The 19341-nt window shown below is 66.2% G+C and overlaps 4 protein-coding genes across 8 annotated transcripts; 1 reads left to right on the forward strand and 3 right to left on the reverse strand.

Annotated features, from left to right (window-relative positions):
- Nucleotides 1–88: 88 nt before the first annotated feature.
- On the reverse strand, nucleotides 89–10957 carry PITPNM1 (phosphatidylinositol transfer protein membrane associated 1). Of its 2 annotated transcripts, none has more exons than XM_065838898.2 (23): nucleotides 10778–10957; nucleotides 10027–10241; nucleotides 9825–9946; nucleotides 7145–7366; nucleotides 6726–7043; nucleotides 6438–6533; nucleotides 6221–6328; nucleotides 6051–6112; nucleotides 5715–5959; nucleotides 4985–5174; nucleotides 4753–4860; nucleotides 4513–4646; nucleotides 4095–4255; nucleotides 3537–3707; nucleotides 3216–3362; nucleotides 2974–3122; nucleotides 2785–2895; nucleotides 2439–2555; nucleotides 2093–2241; nucleotides 1835–1984; nucleotides 1302–1485; nucleotides 940–1073; nucleotides 89–844 (listed from the first exon to the last, which is right to left on the reverse strand). In XM_065838898.2, the coding sequence occupies exons 1-23, from the start codon at nucleotides 10853–10855 to the stop codon at nucleotides 433–435; spliced, it is 3783 nt and encodes a 1260-aa protein (XP_065694970.1). In that variant the 5' UTR covers nucleotides 10856–10957; the 3' UTR covers nucleotides 89–432. The 2 variants fall into 2 exon arrangements, with proteins under 2 accessions (XP_065694970.1, XP_065694969.1); XM_065838897.2 differs by having other exon boundaries at nucleotides 428–826; nucleotides 945–1073.
- A 551-nt stretch (nucleotides 10958–11508) lies between these two features.
- CDK2AP2 (cyclin dependent kinase 2 associated protein 2) lies at nucleotides 11509–12597 on the reverse strand. Of its 2 annotated transcripts, none has more exons than XM_065839055.2 (4): nucleotides 12249–12597; nucleotides 12046–12146; nucleotides 11837–11969; nucleotides 11509–11724 (listed from the first exon to the last, which is right to left on the reverse strand). In XM_065839055.2, the coding sequence occupies exons 1-4, from the start codon at nucleotides 12337–12339 to the stop codon at nucleotides 11657–11659; spliced, it is 393 nt and encodes a 130-aa protein (XP_065695127.1). In that variant the 5' UTR covers nucleotides 12340–12597; the 3' UTR covers nucleotides 11509–11656. The 2 variants fall into 2 exon arrangements, with proteins under 2 accessions (XP_065695127.1, XP_065695128.1); XM_065839056.2 differs by having other exon boundaries at nucleotides 12232–12596.
- A 405-nt stretch (nucleotides 12598–13002) lies between these two features.
- Nucleotides 13003–17289, reverse strand: CABP2 (calcium binding protein 2). Of its 3 annotated transcripts, XM_071808740.1 has the most exons (8): nucleotides 15850–15928; nucleotides 15463–15617; nucleotides 15207–15368; nucleotides 15032–15062; nucleotides 14824–14958; nucleotides 14637–14746; nucleotides 14415–14562; nucleotides 13003–14340 (listed from the first exon to the last, which is right to left on the reverse strand). In XM_071808740.1, exons 2-8 carry the CDS (start codon nucleotides 15532–15534, stop codon nucleotides 14315–14317), a joined length of 684 nt encoding a protein of 227 aa, XP_071664841.1. In that variant the 5' UTR covers nucleotides 15535–15617; nucleotides 15850–15928; the 3' UTR covers nucleotides 13003–14314. The 3 variants fall into 3 exon arrangements, with proteins under 3 accessions (XP_071664841.1, XP_065695097.1, XP_065695096.2); XM_065839025.2 differs by lacking the exon at nucleotides 15463–15617 and having other exon boundaries at nucleotides 15850–17289; XM_065839024.2 differs by having other exon boundaries at nucleotides 15463–17289.
- NDUFV1 (NADH:ubiquinone oxidoreductase core subunit V1) lies at nucleotides 16609–19001 on the forward strand. The gene is made up of 10 exons (XM_065838968.2): nucleotides 16609–16765; nucleotides 16872–16954; nucleotides 17022–17192; nucleotides 17262–17445; nucleotides 17515–17704; nucleotides 17860–18072; nucleotides 18158–18324; nucleotides 18392–18473; nucleotides 18559–18704; nucleotides 18784–19001. The coding sequence occupies exons 1-10, from the start codon at nucleotides 16712–16714 to the stop codon at nucleotides 18865–18867; spliced, it is 1374 nt and encodes a 457-aa protein (XP_065695040.1). The 5' UTR covers nucleotides 16609–16711; the 3' UTR covers nucleotides 18868–19001.
- The last annotated feature ends 340 nt before the right edge of the window (nucleotides 19002–19341 follow it).

Consider the following 19341-nt stretch of genomic DNA (forward strand, 5'->3'; position numbering starts at 1 on the left):
GGGGTTTGCCTGGGGCCAGGGGGGAGAACCCGCAGGGGCGTTTTGCATGACTGGTGGGGTACAGAGCAGACACGAGGGCCCCGATGCCTCATTTTTGTATCACTTTATTTCAAACCGCAACGAAATGAAGAGAATGGAGGAACCGTTTTGAATCCCAGCCTTTCCCCTGCCCCACAGCAGGCAACACCAAACGGAAATAAATAGGTGGGGGTCAGGGAGGTGCTGCTTGGCCTGGGGCGCAGCTGCAGCAACCCCAGCCCTGCCTGGGGACAAGTGACCCGGGGGGCAGTGCATCAGCTCCCCAAGGGCTGACCCCCCCGGCACTGCCCGGCAGCGGCTCTGCGGCCCCAGGGGACCAGGGGGACAGGGCTGCGGGGTGGGGGCAGCAGGGAGGCTCAGCCCCGCGGGGATCACTCCAGCCCCCAGGGCAGCTTAGAGCACCAACTCCCAACACCCCATGCATTTTGGGGGACCCAGCAGCCTCATCGCCTCCTCACTCGGAGCCCAGCGCAAGCTCCAGCCCCAGACGTTCCTGGGCGGGACAGTGGCCGCGTCACCTTCACTCCTCACCCTCCAGCTTGAGGCTGACGCTGCGCGGCTTGGCCCAGGGCAGGCTGGGGGGGGTCGTCGAAGACCCCCCATCCCGCTCGGCCTGGCTGGAGCCCCGCGAGCGCAGGAGCTGGCTCTGCTTGCGGAGAAAGTCAACGGGTGCCGGGCAGCCGTAGGTGCCTTTACCCAGCACGGGGCGGGGGGGTCCCTTGGGGGAATGAGCCAGCGCCGCCACCTCCAGCTGAGCCAGGTGGGCGACATAGCCCTCGGACAGGAACTGCGGGACACGGGCAGCCTGAGCGGGTGGCCATGGCCACCGCACGCTCCTACAGCCCCAGCGGGGTCAGCAATCGTTCCCTGCAGCCCCAGCCTGTCCCCAGTCCCACCCACCGTACCTGGCACTGGTTGTGGAACTTCTTGACAGCCCGTCCCACGATGTAGATGTGTGCCGGTGCGAGCCCCAGCGAGCTGTAGACGGAGATGTCCTTGGTGGAGCCGTAGCCAGCAACGATGTTGATCTCTGCCTGCCCGGGGACAGGAATGTCAGGGCAAGGAGTGGCCCTTCCCATGGGGATGGCCACCCCAGGGGACGGGGACACCATCATGGGACAGTTGTGACACCCGTGGGCTGGGAGCTGCTCCACTGTGCCCTGAGCTCTGCCCTTGGTCCAGCTCCGAGCATCTCCACCCCCACTCAGGACAGAGGCGCAGCCCGCAGGACCCCACCCCCACCGTTGTCCCCGTGTCCCCACCTCGGTGCGCAAGCTCTGCAGGAAAGCGGTTTTCTGGCGCAGGGGGTCGTGGGTGAGCCCGTCGCAGAAGGAGACGGCGCCGTGGGGGAAGTTGTGCTGGGACAGCCAGGCCACCACCCGGTGCTTCTGCATGTCGGGCCGCCCCGTCACGTAGATGATCATGTAGCCTGAGTCCTGCCAGTGCCTACGAGGGGACACGTGTCGGTGGCAGGAGCCTGTGCGAGGACAGTCCTGCCGGCGGGAAGCATCTCCCAACACACCACACATGGGTGCTGCGCCCAAACCCTTCCTCCTCCTGGGGGTTTTAGCAAGGCTGAAGGCACAGCGGAGCTGCGGGATATCACTCACAACTGGTTTCAGGACCAAAACTGGGAGCAAACTGCAAAAACTCTATGGGTGTGGGGGCACCAGGAGATCCCCCAGCTCGGCCCTGGTAGGGCAGCCTGCTCCGGTGTCCCCCGCCACCCCAACCCGGTTGTCACCACACCACAAAAGGAGGGCCGGCTTGTCCCCACCACAAGAGGGGCACCTACCGTACGACATCGACAGCTCCCGCCCGCACTTTGGGGTCGCTGCCCATGATGGAGACGCTGGCGGTGAAGGAGCCGTCGATGCTGAAGACGACCGACTCGGTGCCGCGGGCCACCACGGTCAGGTACGCCTCGGCGTAGCTGTGGTCCCCCCTGGGCGAGAGAGCAGGGAGTGCTAGGGAGGGGCTCAGGGGGTGCTCAGCTCTGCCAAAAGGGCTGGAGAAGGAACGGAGGTGGCACCGCACCCCCGCAGCAACTCACCTGACCACCATGCGCACGGGGTAGATGCCAATGGCCAGAGCCTTCTCTGGAGGGATGGTGAAGGTCAGGCGGCCGCTGCCGCTCGTCACCTCGGTGCCGTAGTAAAGCCACTTCCCCGACAGCGGCTGCGTCATGATGTAAATGTCCACCTGGAGGGGGAAAAGGGCTGAGCACGGACTGAACCTCCAGACCCAGCCACATCCCCAACCCACCAGTCCTTATAACCCCATTTCCACATCCCACACAGGTTCACAACATCCCATCCCCTGCTGTGGGTGACACCAGCCCTGTGACATCCCCGCCCTGTTCGATGGGGCCCCGGTGGCACCCACCAGCCCAGCGGTACCTTCTCCCCGGTCAGCGTCACCACATCCAGCGGTCCGTACATGAAGCGCCCGCTCAGGACCTGCGGTTTGCCCTCGCACACGATCACGTCGCTGGCTCGGTGGTTTGCTGTCACATTCTGCAGGGACACAGGGGACTCAGCAGCCAGGGCCACGGGTGGCACCCGAGGGAGCCCATGAGGGACACTGTGGGGCTGTGGGACCATCCTGGCATCCTCCTGGCAGGCAGGAGCAAACCCTCGTGGCTGCATCACCCCTCGGACGAGGTTTTTCTGGTCACTCGGGGTGGCTGGAGCTCGGTGCTGTCCTGGCAAAATGTCACATGCCCGCTGGGTACAGGGCACATACCCGGATCTTCACTTGGGTGCGTCTGCGCTGCCACTTCTCCCGGGGGATGGCGGGGCTGTAGATAGAGCTCTCCTCGCTCTCTGCCGGCTGCGGTCCCTCCTTCTCCATCACCTGCCGAGTGGCACAGCCCTGGCTCAGACCCGCCAGCACCGGCAAGCCGCGCCGCCCGCCCCGCCGTGCCCGCCGTACCTGGCGCAGGATGAAAGCCACCACATCGGAGGATTCCCAGTAGCTGGCGTGGAAGAGGTGGGGCAGGGTGATGGTGGGGAAGGCGGTCAGGGCGTCAGGGCAGTACAGCGAGTAGTCGATGCGCTTCGGGCCCCACCAGCGCTCCAGGACTGCGGGGAGAGCCGGGATGAATCCATCCCCGGGTCACGTTGGGCGTCCCGAGGGGACAGAGTGGGGTGGGGCGCGCAGGGGGTGGCACTTACTCTTGACGACTTCACTGGTGCTGGCGGGAGTGGGGGGCTCTGGCTCGTTGCCCCTCCAGAAGCCCCCAAAACTGCTGGTGGGGGTAGGGGGGGCGGCCACATCCACCTCGGGCAGGAACAGGGCAGAGTGCGTCTGCAGGGCGTCCGCTGCGGAGAGCGCCCAGTGAGGCCACCCCAACCCCTGGGGACACCAGCCACCTTGGGACCCCCCTCCAGCACAGCCCCAAAGGGCTCCTTGCCCCCCAAGCCCAACCGGGCTCCTGCAGCTGTGGGTGCTCTGGGTGCTCGGGGGGTGCTCACCCAGCAGGGGGGGGTGCTCACCCAGCAGGGAGGAGGTGCCGTCTCCCAGGGGGTATTTCTGGTAGCGGGGGACGCTGAGCGGCGGCACAGCGTGGAAAGCCTTGGCCAGGAGCGGCTCCAGGCGAGAGGCGCAGGGGTCGGCCGCGTGGAAGAGGTTGTAGATCTGCTCGCAGGCGGGATGCAGCTGGGCCACTGGGACAGAGAGGGGACACCAAGGGACGTCAGGGCTGCCCAGTGAGGGACAGGGCACAAGGGCTGGTGGGCACAGGGCAGTGCAGCAGGGAGCTCAGCACCCACCAGGGACAAAGCAGGACCCAGCGAGAGGAAAGGCTGGGGGGGAAAACCCAGGACGTGGGTGACAGCCAGGGCTGCCACAGAGTGGGGAAGGGGACACTCGGGCACACAGAGCAACACCTGTGCGACCAGGGCTGGGCGTGCAAGGGGCTCAAACCCACGCAGAATCTTTGGGGAGGTCCTGGGGGGGCTCAGGCTTGCAGGGACTGGGGGAGCACAACCTGGGGACAAGGACTTGAGCCCCACAGGAGGATCAGGGGGGCAGTGTGGCCGGGGGGTCCTCACCGTCCATAGCGGGCATGACGGTCTTGCGCAGCGCCAGCACCAGCCCCAGCGGGGAACCGAAGAGGAAGAAGCCGGATACCTTAAAATCAAGGCGGGTGCTGGTGCTTTCCACCCCGTCCCGCGGTGCCTCTGCCTCCAGTGGGGCCTCGCTGGCCTGCAGGCTGGGACAGCGGGGCCGGTGGGCATGGGGAGGGACGGCACCGTCCCCGTCCCACCAGCCTGGGGACAACTCTGCGCCCAGCATGGCCCCGTTAGCCCAGAGGAGCTGCTGGAAGTGGGGGAGCCCCAGCAAGACACCCCAGGGTGGGTTGTCCCTGTGCAACACTCCTGCCCAGGCTGGTGTGGACAGAAAGGCACAAAATTAGTGGGAAGATGAGCAGCGTTCCCAGGCGCTGCCGACCATCCCCGTCACTCTCACCTGCCCGAGGAGCTGTGGACGTCCCTCTGTGTCCCCGGCTCAGGGCTGGCCTGGCCTGACCCCGTGGCTCCGTCCGCCCCCTCGGCCAGGGGGTCCCGGCTGCCGCACAGCTCGGGGGACACGGGCTCCGCGCTCTGCGGGGGAAACACAGCGACCGCCCGGTCCCTGCTTAGACACCCCCCACCAACCCTGCACCCCAGCACCGGGCTGTGAACCCCCCTTCCCCACCCCGGCACTCACCAGGCTGCCGCGGCGGCTGCTGCTGCGGCTGCCCCCCGCGCCCCCCTGGCTCTGGCAGAGCGCGTCGAAGCCCAGGATTCCACCCACGCAGTCCCCCAGCAGCACCACCTGCCAACGGCACCGCAGCGAGGGTGAGGAGGGATGGAGCCCCCGAGCAGGGGGAACATGGTCCCTGGTGGAGCCTGCAGCAAAGTTCCCCCCAAATCCAGATCCCCCCCAAATCCTGTCTGACCTGGCCACAGAAGCCGGTGCCCTCCCCGGAGTGCAGGAAGGTGCTGTAGGCCTGGTTGGCGCGGGCGATGACGGTCCCCACGGCATGCTGGTAGCTCCTCGAGGAGGTGGCCAGCAGCGGGAGGGCTGCCAGCGGGATGTGGTCCTGGCTGCTGGACAGGCTGTCCCTGTCGTGGCTGTAGGGGCTGAGCCTGAGAGGGACAAGGTGGGGGGGGACAAGGAACACGGGAGGAGGATGAACAGAGCTGCCCCGATGTCCCCATCCCACCGCACAACACTTGCCCCAGGATGCTGCACTGGGAGTTATCCCCATCCCATGCCATCCCATCCCACCACTTGCCCTAAATCATAGAATCACAGAATCATTTTGGGTGGAAAAGCCCCTCAAGATCATGGAGTCCACCCGTTCCCCCACCCCTGGCACTGCCCCATGTCCTGAGAACCTCATGTCCGTCTGTCCAATCCCCCAGGGATGGTGACTCCAGCACTGCCCTGGGCAGCCTGTTCCAATGCCCCACAGCCCTTTAGGGAAGAAATTGTTCCCAGATCCAACCTCAACCTCCGGCGCAACCTGAGGCCATTTCCTCTAATCCTTGCTGCACCAGGAGAAGTAAAGTCCCCTCCCTGAGGCCACCACCTCTCCTGTCCCCTCCTGCAGCTCTGGGGCGCTTTTCCATGGGGACAACCCCCTCCTCACCCACAACCCTGGCACACAGCACTGCCGTCCGTACTTAGAGACGAGGGCGTAGGCAGTGGCGCAGATGGGTGGGCAGGGGACAAGGCGCAGGGCCACGTGTCCCAGCGCCTCGGGGAAGTGGATGCGGGTGACGGCGTCGAAGGTGGCTGCCAGTGTCTGCACGTCCGCCTGCTTGGAGCCCGGCTCGCCCACCCCCTGGTCCAGGATGTTGCCGCTGTGGAGGATGAGGAAGAGGGCATGGATCCGGCACGCCTGCGCCACGCTCTCCACCGAGCCGCCCTGCGGGAAGGAACACGCTGCCGTCAGCACCTGTGACGGGTGGCACGGCCGGGGGACACGGCACAAGAGAGGGGATGAGCTGGGCACGCACCTCGGGGAAGCTGGATGTCCCCAATCCTTCACCATCCACCTTGGCGGCGCTGGCTCCGTCCACTGCGAGCAAATGGCCCCAATGAACCCAGATGGGGTTTCCGGGCAGGGGCAGTCCCCTCCCAGGCCACTCACATCAGGGTTTGGGGACATGGCCCCTTCACAACTCACCCAACGCCTCATCCAGCTCCGCCGGCCACTCCAGCGTGTCCAAGAAGTCGTTGGAGCTCCACTTGGTCATTTCCTTCGCAAAGACCTCGTCGCTGTCAGACAGGTCCTCTGCAGCAGCGGGGAAGGGACCGTGGGTTTGGGGAGCACCCCTGTGCCCGCACCCCCACCCCAGAGCCCCCACCGGGCACACCGAGCCCACCTCGAGCCAGTGCCGTACCGTGGGCATCGAAAAACTCCTCTTCAGAGCTGTTCTCGGAGTCGCGGGCGATGTTCTGCATCCGCCACTCGGACAGGCTCTGCGGAGACACCCCCCCTGCCGCAGCGCAGGGTCAGCCCCCGCAGCCCCACCACAATCCTGCCCCATAGCCCCCCTTGTCCCTCCAGCCCTGGGGCACCCAGAGCCCAAATCAGGGAAGAGGGAGTCCCCTGAGGTGTCTCCTGTGGTAAACAGCACTCAGGGAGTCTGGGGGTCCCCATGCCACCCCTGCAGGACCCAGCCCCTCACCTCCGTGCTGGGAAGAGTAGGAGGAGCGGGAGGACGTGGACCACTGCTTGGCAAAGGAATCGTCAGGAGAGGCATCGGCCCCCACCTGCGCCTCGGCCCCCCCGTCCTGCTCGCTGGGCCCCCCCGGCTCCGGCCGCCCCTCGGAGCTGGGCCCAGCGGTGGGGGGCTCCTCGGCCTCGCCGCGTTTGGCCATTTTCTGCGCCAGCATCCGCGCCGTCTCCTCCTCCAGCTGCCGAATGTCCTCCATGGTCAGGTCCGTCCACTCATCTTGCCAGCACCAGGCCTGGCGATGGGCGCGCAGCATCACCTTCCGCAAACCTGCCATGTCGGGGGGGGACAGGGAGCGAGCTCGGGGTGTCCCCCGCCAAACCTGCCCCCGGCAGCACTGAGGGGCCAGCGGTCAGGATGTCCCCACTCACCCACGTCGTGGATGAACTGCTCGATCTTGGATTGCATCCCCCAGTAGCGGAACTCCACCTTGCAGAGCTTGTAGGCGCACATCAGGGTCCCGCTGGCCGCCGTCTCCAGCCAGTCGTCCCCCAGCGGCCCCCGGCCCGTCTTGGCTGAGCGGTAGAGTTTGGGGTCCTCCTCGGGCTTGTATTCCCCGGGGGAGATGGGGTCACGCACGATGTCGATGGTGTCTGCGGGGAAAACAGCGCTCGTCACCCTGTGGTGCTCAGCGAGGGGACACGGGCGGGTGGGAGACCCCTCGGGGAGAAAAACAGGGTGAAAAAACAGGGTCTCTTCCAAGCAAAATGATTTTGTGACTCTAAAACCGCACAGGAAATTATTCCCACGAGCCACACATCCAGCCATCAGTAATGAACGCCCTCCATTCCCGTGGGTTTAACATCAAAGGTGCCTTTGGGTAAACCTGAATGTGTCCCAACCCTGTGTGGGGGCCGGACCCGGCGCCTTGCGGCTGCGAGAGGCAGCGGGGGCCGCGGGGGGGCACGGAGGCGGCGAGGCGTGCGGGGAGCCGGGCTGACACACATACACGCATTAGCGGGAGATTTGGCAGCTGGGAGAGCGGCCCCGGCGACCCCGGGGGACGTGGGGGCTGGTGCCGAGGACCAGGCGCATCCAGCAGCTCGGCGCAGTGCTGAGACCCAGCGTCTGCCCCCCCAAAATGGGACACGGAGCTCAGTAAAACCACCACAACACCAACGAGAAGCCCCCATCAAGCTGGGGGATGCAATGGCAAAGCCCCCCTCTCCACAAAATGGGACTGAGCCCCCAAAATGGGGGTGGCATCCCCAGAACTGTAGGGGGAGATCACAGATGGCACCCAGGAAAACGTGATCCAGCAACCCTTGGGGGGCCATTTGGGCCTGACCGTGCACAAAATTTCCTGCAGTTCGGCTGCTCCAGCCCCATTGCCAGGACAGATCCCTCCAGTCTGGTCAGGGGGGCTCTGGGGGCCCCAGGGTACCACGCTGGCCCCAGGACCTTCCTGCAGAGCTGTCACCTCGGCCCATCCCCAGGTTCTGCCCCCGAGGTGCCCTCTGCCCTCAGCTTGGGCCAAAAAAAACAAAAAAAAAGGAGAAAAAAGGGCTTTTAAGAGCGAGAACACAAGGGCAGCTGCAGGGCAGGCGCGCTGGAGCCGGGACTTCCAACAGCGGGAACTGAGGTGCAAAGTGCTGCAACTCCTCCAACCCCAGCCTGCAAAACACACCCCAGAGTGGGAAAACAGCCCAGGGTGTCTAAATTGTGTGGCAAGAGGGGCTGAGAGGACGCCCCGGGGGACCACATCTCCCTGCCTGAAGCACAGCTCTGTGTGCCCCCCCAGTAAAGCATCTCTGCAGCTGCACCACGCAAATTAGAGATGCCCCAAGCCCACAGGACAGCCAGAGCCCGGCCGCACAGTGCGCTGAACACGAGCCCGGACATCAGCACCGGCTGAGCAGCCGGGATGGCCACACGCTGTGGTCACAGCGAGGAGCTGGGAAGGGACCTGCAGCTCCCGACAGCGTCACTCGTGTGACAACTGGAGGGTCCGTTTGCTTTTATTGCTGTGGGAAAACCAGCGAGGAGGGCATTGTCCCCGTGGTTCACCCCGACATGAACCGCGGTGTTTGCTCTGCCACCCTTTGAAATGCGAGATGGGGTTTAAATCTGTCGGTGCTATGGGACACCGGGGAGGGGGCACGACCTGGCCAAGAAAATCCCTAGGGGACGGGCACCACGGGGAAAATCAGGCAGGGCAGCGGGTTCACGGCTGTGCCCTGTCCGCTTGGTCCCTGTCACTGCCCAGGGGTGGCAAGAGCAGAATTTGTCCCCCCGGGCCCAAGTCACCAGCATCCTGGCCGGACATCCCCGGTGCCGCAAGAACCAATAAGAGAAATAGGTCAGATGAATCATTTCCTCCGAGTGCCTATTTTAGGCCTCCATTTTAAGAGGCTGCGCGTCACGCTTTGCACTCCAGCACCTAAAACAACCAGACTGACACCCCTGGGAAAGGGAGCCCACAGCGGCCGGGGCCGAACCCACCGGCGGGGGAGGAATCGCACCCCAGGCTCCCCGTTCTGCCCACCAGTTCCCCCAGTAGGCAGCAGAGAGGCCCAGAGCTGGAGAGCGATCTGGAGCAAAGCCCTGGGGAGCAGCAGAAGCAGGACAGGGGGTGGGAAAACGGGGACAGGCTTTTCCAGCTCCATCTGATCCAAAACACCCGCAGGACCCCGGTGAGGGTTCCCGTGCACACCCAGAGAGGCAAAGTCACGCCAGACTGCGTGGGACAGGGAAGTAGTGAGGAGCAGGCTGGCACCAGGAAGGGGAGGGCTGCAAATAGGCAAGGGAAGAAGGCAAAGGACAAAACTGCCCCCCAAAACATCTTCAATGCAGACTCTAGCTTAGCAGCGCTGCCAAGGGAGCTCAGGGGGTGCAGGCACCTTCCCCTGCCAGGGTCCCCACATATCTGTCCCCAAAACACGAGGACCAGTGCAAAGAGCAAAGCCAAGCACGTTGCATACACTGGGAAGCTGAGCCCCTCGGGCACTGCTGCACACCCACACACCCAGCCAGGGAGCACGATGGGGGAACCCCTGCAGGCACCGGGTCCTGCCCGGCACCCCGAGCCAGCCCCGTGGCACCCGCGCTCACCCAAAATCCTCTGCCTCTTCTCAGCCGCACTCAGGTTGAAGACGTTGGTCTGCTGGCCCGCGTCCGGCCGGTAGTACGTCTCGATGTCAATGGAGAACTTCTCCACAAAGGGACAGGTATACCTGGGGGATGTGGGGGGACAAGGCTTAGCCCGGTGGCACGGCCACCCCACAGCCCACCCCGTGTCCCCAGCGGGTCCCACCTGGTTCGGGTGTAGGGGTACGCGTTCCAGGACTCCTCTTCCACCTGCAGCGCGGCTTTGGGGAGCAGAGCCCGAAACCAGCTGGGGATGTGGGAGCCCACGTGGTAGATCTTGTGGGTGTACTGGCCGCTGCCGCCGGGGCCGTCGCTGTAGGGCCGGTTGGCCAGAATCTCCACGCCGCTGCCCTCGCCGCTCGACTCCTCCCGGCTCTTCTTCTGCGGGGAGAGCGGTGGGGTGAGCACAGCCCTCCCAAACCTGGCACCTCACAGGCCCCCAGGGTCCCTGTACCCACCTGCAATCCCCATTTCCCCTGTGTTCACACCCCCAGCCCCACACTCACTCCCAGGACCCCCCCGCTTGGCTCAGCGGCTCCAAACCCACCTAAAGCTCACGATCCCAACCCTCCAGGGTCAGCCTCAGGCCCCCTGCACCCCCCAGGCTCCAGGATGAGCCCCACAGACTGCTACACCTCTCATGCTCAGCCCCACAGCCCCCCGCATCCCCCAAAGACTCAGCCCCACAGCACCCTGAACCCTCCCAGATTCCACGCTGAGCCACACGGCCCCATGCACACCCCCACTCCCCACGTTCAGCCCCACAATCCCCCCATGCTCAGCCTCACAGCCTCCTGCAGCCCCCAGCCCCCCATGCTCAGCCTCACAGACCCCTGCAGCCCCCAGCTCCCCACGTTCAACCCCTCAGCCCCCATGCTCAGCCCCACTGCAATCCCCATGCTGGCGCCCAGCCCCACCTGGATCATGTAGAGCTGGGCCACCTGGTACTCGTCCACGCTCATGGGCAGCAGGACGTGGTACTCCTTGATGAGCATGGCGGCGGGGGGCAGCGCCGCCGGGGGCAGCGCCTGCGGGGGCGGCCGTTATCCCGGCTCAGCCCGGCCCGGCCCGGCCCGCTGGGCGCCCGTTGCGACGCTCCCGAGCCCGCCCCGTTCCCATGGCGACGCGCCCCCCGCCCGCCCGGCCCCGCCCGCCCCGTCCTCGGCTCCGCTCGGCTCTTTCCGGATTCCATCGGCTCCGCTCGCCCCCCGCCGCCGCCCCCCCACCCGCGGCCCCGCCGAACCTGCGCTGCTCCGAACCGGCCCCTCGGCCCGTGACATCACAGCCCGTTCCCACGGAGACGGCCGTGACGTAGGGAGGGGGGGCCGTGACGTCAGAAGGCGGAAGGCGGGGAGCGCCGCTGCACGGGCGTCCCGCGTGTGCCGGCACCCCCGGACCGACCCCTCCACCCGGGCAGAGCTGCCGCCGGCGCTCGGAACAAAACCCGAGGTTTTTATTTTCGAAACCCATTATTTTAAGAGTTAAAAGAGGGGTTTTGCTCATTCCTGCACTTCTCGGTCAGGCACAGCACAGTTCCAAGCCCTTCCTGATCCCAGCCCTTTCCCAGCTACAGCCCCCCCAGAGCAGCGTTCCCCGTGTTCCCCCAGCACCCACCACACCCCCCCCGCGGACGCAGCACAAGGCAGAGTCCCAACCATGTCCTTTATTTATAAAAACACGCATTTATAAAGAGAGCAGAGAGCGCGGGGGGTGCGGGCAGCACACAGCCCCCCCCGCCGCCAGCGGGGCAGGGACACCGGGGGTCCCCGGGGGGGGATCCCGGGTGACAGCAGCCGTTACGTGCGGGCGTTCCGCTCTGTCTCTGCCAAGCACTCCCTGACCAGCGCCCGGGCGTGGATGATGCCTGCGGGGAGAAGCACAGCAACACCCCACATGAGCCTCTCCCTGCTCTGAGGGGCAGGGGACGCAGCACCGGGGGCTGACCGGTGTGTGTGTCCCGCCCCGGCCGCCCCTACCCCGTTTCAGCCGCTCCATGGCACTCTTGCTGCCGGCGTAGGTGGGCCGGATCTCCTTGCCCATCTCCTCGATGACGGAGAGCAGGTCGGTGTAGGTGCTCTGCGAGCCCTGAGCCCCGGGGGGCTTCATCGCCTGCGGGGGTGGGAGGGAACGGAGAGGCTGAGCGCCGCCCCCGAGCCCCCGGCCCCGCCGCCGCCCCCCGACTCACCTGCACGTAGCCCATGGACGGCGGCCCGAAGTCATTGAAGAGGGGCCGGAACGCGGCGGCGGCGCCGGGGACCGAACCGGAGGGCGACGGGACGCTCGTGGCTGCGGGGAACGGAGGGTTAACGGCTGCTCCCCCCCTTTCCCCGGGGCTCCTTCCGCTTCCCGGGACCCCTCGTCCCCCCGTTACCGAGGGGCTGCGCTCACCGGCGGGTGGTGCCCCCGGCCCCGGCGGGGCGGGGCTGGCGCTGGCTGCTCCGGGGGTAGCGGGGGCGGGAGCGATGGGCTTGTAGGACATCCCCGACGGCCGCCCGCCGCTGCCGGGTCCCGGGAGCCCGGCGGGGGTCGGTGGGCGGCCCCCGCGCTCGCCCCGCCGGTTGTAGCGCCGCTGCCCGCCTCTCCTCAGCTCAGCTCAACTCTACAGACCCGACCCAAGACCCGGGGAGAGCGGAGCGCAGCGGCTCCGGCCCGGTCCCGCTGCGCAGGCCCCGCCGCGGCCCGGCCTGGCCTGACCCGGCGGCCTCCCCCCGCCGGTGCCGCCGCTCGCCCTGATGACGCCTGCGCGCCACGCCGCCATACGTCATCACGCCGTCCCGCGTCTGCCCCGCCCCCCCGCCCGTCACCGTGGAGACACGCGGCGTCGGCCCCGCCCACCTCCCCCCGCGCGACCCGCGGTTCGCGCCGCCTCATCCCCAGCGGGAACCGAGCGGGGCCGGAGCCGCCGCCCCCGGAACCGGCCCAGCGGCCGCACCGGGCTCCGCGGGCCTCCCGCCGGCCTCCTGCCGCCACGGGCCGGCGCAGCTGAGCGGGGCCGGGGGCACCGGGAGACACGCTGGTTGTTGCACCCGGTGGGGGCAACTGACCCGCAGAAATAAACTTAACAGCAGAGTCAATTCTACTGTTAAACAGCATCCTTTTCTTTATCAGCGCTGGGGATCACCCTCCACCAGCGCTCCCCGAAACTGCAAAATAGCCCCTGGTAGGCATTAATGACGATAATTATAATCTTGACAATAGTGAATTTTAGTTTTGCTACTCTTACAAGTAAAATTTGGGCTTTGCTCACAGTATTAAAAATTTTACTTCATATCTGTGACCCCAATTTTAACACTAAGAATTTTTACTTGCGTGGTGCTACAATGTTCTCCTTGGTATTGCTATCCAGTAATGGATAATTACATTCATACCACAACACAAGATGACAACAGTTTGTAGATCAGTGTTGCAAAAGAATTTGCAAGTATATTGAAAAGAGGGGTATTGAAGAGAAGCTGCTAAATGAACATACACTGTGATTAAGTTAGAAAAGACATACCCGTCATTAACCAATTGACATGAGAAATGCTTTCTGGCCTCCTGCAAACCAAGGGGATATTTTTTAGATCCTTCTGCATGACAACAGGGAGACAGAACATTCAGTAACACGTTGTTCAGAAGCAGAGCGCTTACTTTATATTTAACTGATAATTAATAGGTGTATTGTAAGAAACTAAACAATTATGACTAACATCACAAATTATTTCTTAGTATAGATGCACTGTATGCCAAAATTTTCAAAAATTGTAATGCACATGTAATAATTATGTGAATATAAGCAATGCAGGAGCATCCAGTGTTTGGAGCGCTTATGGAGGATGATCCCCAGCGTTTCCCAGCGCTGATACAATACAGAACGCCGCTTAACAGTAGAATTGATTCTGCTGTTACGTTTATTTCTCCGTTTCTCAACCGTGGAGGGAACGGTCATGAGCAAATTCTATTTAAATGCAACATGACAAGCAAAAGTCTGTAGAGAGAGCTTTTCATTTCAAAAGGGTAAAGACTGAAAAAGTTAATACATTTGTTCAGATGCCCCCCGGTGAGGCATGGAGGAGGATTTATTCCCTGCCCGGTGCTGGGTACGGGGACTGGAGTGGAGGTTGGAGGACGAATCAGATGGAGTTTTGGGGAACAGCAGGTGGGGTGAGCCCAGGGTGGGACGGGGACGCTGCAGGATAGAGCAGAGGTGACAGCGGCCGATGCCCAGCCAAACCTGCACCAAAAAAGGGCCTGGCCCCGCCACCCCACGCCGCGGTTGGGCCTCGGCAGCCGGGTGGGCGCGTGGCCGGGGGCGAATCTGACACCCCCGGCACCGGAGGAGCGAGGGCCCTGCCCCGGGCTCGGGTGCCGCGCTGCCCCGGCACGGCCCCCGCCGCAGCCCGGCGTCTCCTCCGCACCCCCCGTCTTCGTAAGGCACGGCGGGGGCTCGGCTCCCGTGTTGGCACGCGCCGTCCTCAGCGCGACATCATCCGCACAAACTCTGCCGGAGGGAGAACACGGACGAAACATCCCCAATACCCCCGGGGATGGTCCCGGCCCCCTCCCCGCCCCTACCTTCGAAGTCCACCAGGCCGTCCCCGTTGAGATCCACATCCTTGAGGATCTCGTCCACCTCGCGGTAGTTGAGCTGCTGCCCCAGCAGCTTGCGCATGGCCTCCCGCAGCTCTGCCATGCTGATCTGCCCGTCCCCGTTGGTGTCGAACTGCAGGGCGAGCGTGTCACCCCAGGCGTGCGGCAGCTGCCACGCCGGGCTGTCCCCCGTCCCCATCCCCTCACCTCGCGGAAGGCGTCGCGCAGCTCCTTGATCCCGATCATGTCCGCCGTCTCCGCCAGCATCTTGGGGCCCATCAGCTCCACAAAATCGTCAAAATCCACCTTGCCCCCGGCTACGGGAGAAGGGGGGTGTCACCGGGGTGGGGGGACAAGGATCAGTGGAGGGGTCCACCCGTGCCCCACCACCTACTGATCTGCTGGGACAGCTCGATGAGCTCCATCTCGGTGGGCATGTAGCCCATGGTCCGCATGCACTCGCCCAGGTCCTTGTAGCTGATGTACCCATCGCGGTCCTTGTCGAACTCCCGGAAGGCCTGTTTCAGCTCTGGGGACAGCGCGGTGTCACCGCCGGCACCGCCGCATTCCCCTTCCTGTCCCCCGGCCACACACCTCCTCACCTTCAATCTCTTCAGGCCGCAGCTCTCGATCCTGGGAAAGAGAAAGCGGGAAGAGCCGTCAGGGGCTCCTACTCCCACCGATCCCCCCGGGGATCCTGCCCTAAATCCCCCGCCGGCTCACAGGCGGCAGCGCGGTGCCCGGTGTGGCGGGTGTGCGGGGACAGGGGACACGTACCAGCTGGGTGATGGCGATGCTCTGCCGTAGGAAGATGCAGGCCGGCCCCACCAGCCCCTGCAGCACCGAGTAATTCTGCAACGGCGGGGACTGCGCCGCCTCTGCCGCATCCTCGGTGTCCCCAGTGCCAGGGGCCGGAGCACCGGAGCGTGGCTTCCCATCCTGCAGGGAGAGTGGGTGTTGGTGGCAAGGGGACTGAGCTGGGGCTCCCCCCACCCTCCTCCTGCCCGCCAGGGCGGGCACGGGGCAGCCTTACCTTGGGGAGCCTCCGCTCAGGGGTCTTGGTGCAGTTGCCCATGGCTGGGGGCCGCCCCACGCCGCAGGGCATGCCTGGCCCCGCTGGGGCCGGCTGGCACGGTGCTGGGGGCTGCTGCCCCGCCAGGGCCAGGGCCGGTGTGAGAGCGGCGGGGGCTGCCCAGGGATTTGAGGTTTTTATGGAATATCTGAGGATATGCAGGGCAGGCGGGGGGGGGCACCGTGCCCGCGCACAAACATAATCCACCGGATTATTCCCTGCTTGGCCGCTCTGCTCCAGATGTGGGGAGCCGCCCAGCTGTTCCCCGGCCCCCAGCCTCTCCCTGCGGGGGCACTCAGGATCCCCCAGCCCTGCTGTACCCCGGCCCTTGCCCCCACCACTGGTTACCTGCCCGAAAGCGGGGGGGGGCTGAGGCCCCGGCTCCTCGGTGGCCCGCTGATGCTCCATGGAGGCTGCACCACCTTGGTGGGGCCGCCCCCGGTTCCCCATGGTGCCAGTGGTGCTGGGACCCCTGTGCCCGCAGAGCTGTGGGGCCAAGCGGAGGCGGCGGCCACCCCGTTTACTGGGGCCGCGGGGGCGGGAGGTGCCCCGGCAGGCGGGGGGCGCGGGGCTGCCTGTGCCCCGGCGCTGGGGCCCACGGAAGAGGAAGAACATGCTGCCCGCCACCCTGTCCCACTGCTCGCCAATGGTCCCTGCTCCCTCTCCCCACCCCGGGGCCAGACGGGAGGGAAACCGGATCCCCCAGCCCCAGCGCTCGCCCCGGCCCCGCTCCCTCGCCGGGACGAGGCCACCGCCGGTGGGGGGAACGTGGCCCCAAACAGGAGAGCGGCCAGGGGAGTGTGGGACCCGCCAGACCCGCGGAGGGGCCCGGGGCGGAGCGGGCGGTGCAGCCCCCCCAGGCCAGGGGAGGTCAGAGGGGGGCGCCCCGGGGGGCGCTGCGGGGGGTGCCCGGAGCCTCCGGTTACAGCGGCCGAAACCCGACCCGCGCCCGGGGCACGTGGCAGCGCGGGCGCGGCGCCAGCTTGGTCACGCCCCCTTCGAGAGACCACGCCCCCGTGTCTTGTGGCCACGCCCTCAGCCGTGTGGCCACGCCCCGTCATGTGGTCACGCCCCTGCTACCGCCGCGGTCGCTGGCGTCACCGCTGCGCCGCACCGCCGGGGCTCGCCGCTGACGTCATCGCGGCGCGACGCTGCGGGGGCGGCTGAAGGTGACGGGGGTCCCGGTGCCGGTCCCGGCGCCCGCTCCGCCATGGCCGCCCGGCAGCTGCTGGCGCTGCGGCGCCTGCCCGCCGCCTCCTACTCGGTGAGCGGGGACGGGGACAGGGACAGCGCCGGGACGATCCGATCCGATCCGCGGCGGGTCCCGCCGGTACCGGTGTCCCCGGTGCTGAGTCCGTGTGTTCCCGCAGACGGCGCCCAAGAAGACGCAGTTCGGGTCGCTGCGGGACGAGGACCGGATCTTCACCAACCTCTACGGGCGGCACGACTGGAGGTGAGCACCGGGGGCCGCGGGGGGGTCCCTGTGCGGCCCGTCCCGGTTTCACCGGCCGCTCCCGCAGGCTGCAGGGCGCGCTCCGCCGCGGCGACTGGTACAAGACCAAGGAGATCCTGCTCAAGGGGGTGGACTGGATCCTCGGCGAGATCAAGACCTCGGGGCTGCGCGGCCGCGGCGGCGCCGGTTTCCCCACCGGCCTCAAGTGGAGCTTCATGAACAAACCCCCGGACAGCAGGTGAGACCGGGACCGGCACCGGCCCCGCGGCCTCCCCGCGGGCAGCCCTGACAGCGCCCACCCCCCCAGGCCCAAATACCTGGTGGTGAACGCGGACGAGGGGGAACCGGGGACATGCAAGGACCGGGAGATCCTGCGGCACGACCCGCACAAGCTGCTGGAGGGCTGCCTGGTGGCCGGACGCGCCATGGGCGCCCGCGCCGCCTACATCTACATCCGCGGAGAGTTCTACAACGAGGCCTCCAACCTGCAGGTGAGCACCGGGCAGTCCCCCAGACACCGGCGGGGAACCCCCAAACCCACCATTCCGTCCCTGCTGTAGGTGGCCGTGCGGGAGGCGTACGAGGCCGGGCTGCTGGGGAGCAACGCCTGCGGCTCGGGGTACGGCTTCGACGTGTTCGTGGTGCGGGGTGCCGGCGCTTACATCTGCGGGGAGGAGACGGCGCTGATCGAGTCCATTGAGGGCAAGCAGGGCAAGCCGCGCCTCAAGCCGCCCTTCCCCGCCGACGTGGGTACGGCCCCGGCCCTCCCCGCTCTGCCCCCGCTATGCTAGGCAGCACAAACCTTCGTTTCTCGCTGGCACAAAATGACGGCGACCGGACAAAACCAACTGTCCCCACGCTGCTGTCCTGCCACAGTGGCCATTGAGAGTTCCTGCTGCTTCCAGGTGTTTTCGGCTGCCCCACCACAGTGGCCAATGTGGAGACGGTGGCCGTGGCCCCAACCATCTGCCGGCGGGGGGGCGCCTGGTTCGCCAGCTTCGGGCGGGAGCGCAACTCGGGGACGAAACTCTTCAACATCTCGGGTCACGTCAACAACCCCTGCACCGTGGAGGAGGAGATGTCGGTGCCGCTGAAGGAGCTCATCGAGAAACACGCTGGTAAGCGCCGCCGGCCACCCCACCGAGCTGCATCGGGCAGGTGCTTGGCCCGGCTCAGCCCATCCTGTTCCCCTCTCCGTGCCAGGCGGTGTCCGGGGGGGCTGGGACAACCTGCTGGCCGTTATCCCGGGGGGCTCCTCCACGCCACTGCTCCCCAAGTCGGTGTGCGAGACTGTGCTGATGGATTTCGACGCCCTGGTGCAGGCGCAGAGCGGGCTGGGCACGGCCGCCGTCATCGTCATGGACAAATCGGTAAGGGGGAGCCCCCTCCCCGGCCCCCCACGCTGTGGCAGGGCCCTCAACCCCCCTCCCTCCCCAGACCGACGTGGTTAAAGCCATTGCTCGCCTCATCGAGTTCTACAAGCACGAGAGCTGCGGGCAGTGCACGCCGTGCCGGGAAGGTGAGCGGGGGCCAGGGCGCGTGGGGGGGCTGTGAGATGGTGGGGGCGCACTGCAGGACCCCCACGTCCTTCCCCATCCCTGCAGGCGTTGACTGGATGAACAAGGTGATGGCGCGGTTCGTGCAGGGCAACGCGCAGGTGGCCGAGATCGACGCGCTGTGGGAGATCAGCAAACAGATCGAGGGCCACACCATCTGTGCCCTGGGTGATGGCGCGGCCTGGCCCGTGCAGGTGGGGCGGTGGACAGTTTTGGGCTGGGGGGAGCTGGTGGGCTCCCCCCAACCCCGTTGACTCCGTCCCCTTGGTGCAGGGTCTTATCCGCCATTTCCGCCCGGAGCTGGAGGCGAGGATGCGGCGCTATGAGGAGGCCAAAGCCCGAGCGGCATCGGCGTGAGGAGCCGGTGGCAGAGGAGGGGTGGTGGTGGCTCTGATGGCCATGGCCGCTTTCTTCTCAGGGGGCTGCCTGGGGGACGAGGGGGTTTTCACAGCACTTGGGGGTCCCCAATAAACGCCACTGTGCTCACAGGCTCCTGTCTCTGCTGGAACGGGGCAGGAGGAGGATGGGGGCGGGAAGGGAGAGCTGGGGAACTCTGGGTCCTGCCTCCCCTACAGCAGGGGATCCCCAGGGATCAGGGGGATCTCCAGGGACCACACAGCTGGGGCCTCAACATCCCCAGACTGGAGATCCTGGCTTCCCATGCGACTCCATGTCCCCTCTCTGGGTCTGGTCACGAGGCAGCACAAGCAGCCAGGGTATCACACACACAGCCACGTGTCCCTCCCTGTCACTGCCACGGTGCCACCAGGGCGGCTCCTGCCTGCACTAGTGCTGGGGGGCGGCTGTTGTACCCCCCACCCCAGGGTGCTG

This window comes from Patagioenas fasciata, chromosome 5 (genome assembly GCF_037038585.1).
Source record: "Patagioenas fasciata isolate bPatFas1 chromosome 5, bPatFas1.hap1, whole genome shotgun sequence".
Lineage (NCBI taxonomy): Eukaryota > Metazoa > Chordata > Aves > Columbiformes > Columbidae > Patagioenas > Patagioenas fasciata.

Coding starts and splice junctions, on each gene's coding strand:
- PITPNM1 (XM_065838898.2), bottom strand. CDS start 10,855: ATGCTCATCAAGGAGTACCACGTCCTGCTGCCCATGAGCGTGGACGAG. Junction 1,985..2,092: donor CCCGTGCGCATGGTGGTCAG/GTGAGTTGCTGC, acceptor TCTCTCGCCCAG/GGGGGACCACAGCTACGCCG. Junction 1,074..1,301: donor TGCAGAGCTTGCGCACCGAG/GTGGGGACACGG, acceptor GTCCCCGGGCAG/GCAGAGATCAACATCGTTGC.
- CDK2AP2 (XM_065839055.2), bottom strand. CDS start 12,339: ATGTCCTACAAGCCCATCGCTCCCGCCCCCGCTACCCCCGGAGCAGCC. Junction 12,147..12,248: donor GCCGGGGGCACCACCCGCCG/GTGAGCGCAGCC, acceptor CGTTCCCCGCAG/CCACGAGCGTCCCGTCGCCC. Junction 11,725..11,836: donor CATGGAGCGGCTGAAACGGG/GTAGGGGCGGCC, acceptor TTCTCCCCGCAG/GCATCATCCACGCCCGGGCG.
- CABP2 (XM_065839024.2), bottom strand. CDS start 16,116: ATGTTCTTCCTCTTCCGTGGGCCCCAGCGCCGGGGCACAGGCAGCCCC. Junction 15,369..15,462: donor CTGAGCGGAGGCTCCCCAAG/GTAAGGCTGCCC, acceptor CTCTCCCTGCAG/GATGGGAAGCCACGCTCCGG. Junction 14,747..14,823: donor CGAGCTGTCCCAGCAGATCA/GTAGGTGGTGGG, acceptor CTTCTCCCGTAG/CCGGGGGCAAGGTGGATTTT.
- NDUFV1 (XM_065838968.2), top strand. CDS start 16,712: ATGGCCGCCCGGCAGCTGCTGGCGCTGCGGCGCCTGCCCGCCGCCTCC. Junction 17,193..17,261: donor AACAAACCCCCGGACAGCAG/GTGAGACCGGGA, acceptor CCACCCCCCCAG/GCCCAAATACCTGGTGGTGA. Junction 18,705..18,783: donor GCGCGGCCTGGCCCGTGCAG/GTGGGGCGGTGG, acceptor CCCTTGGTGCAG/GGTCTTATCCGCCATTTCCG.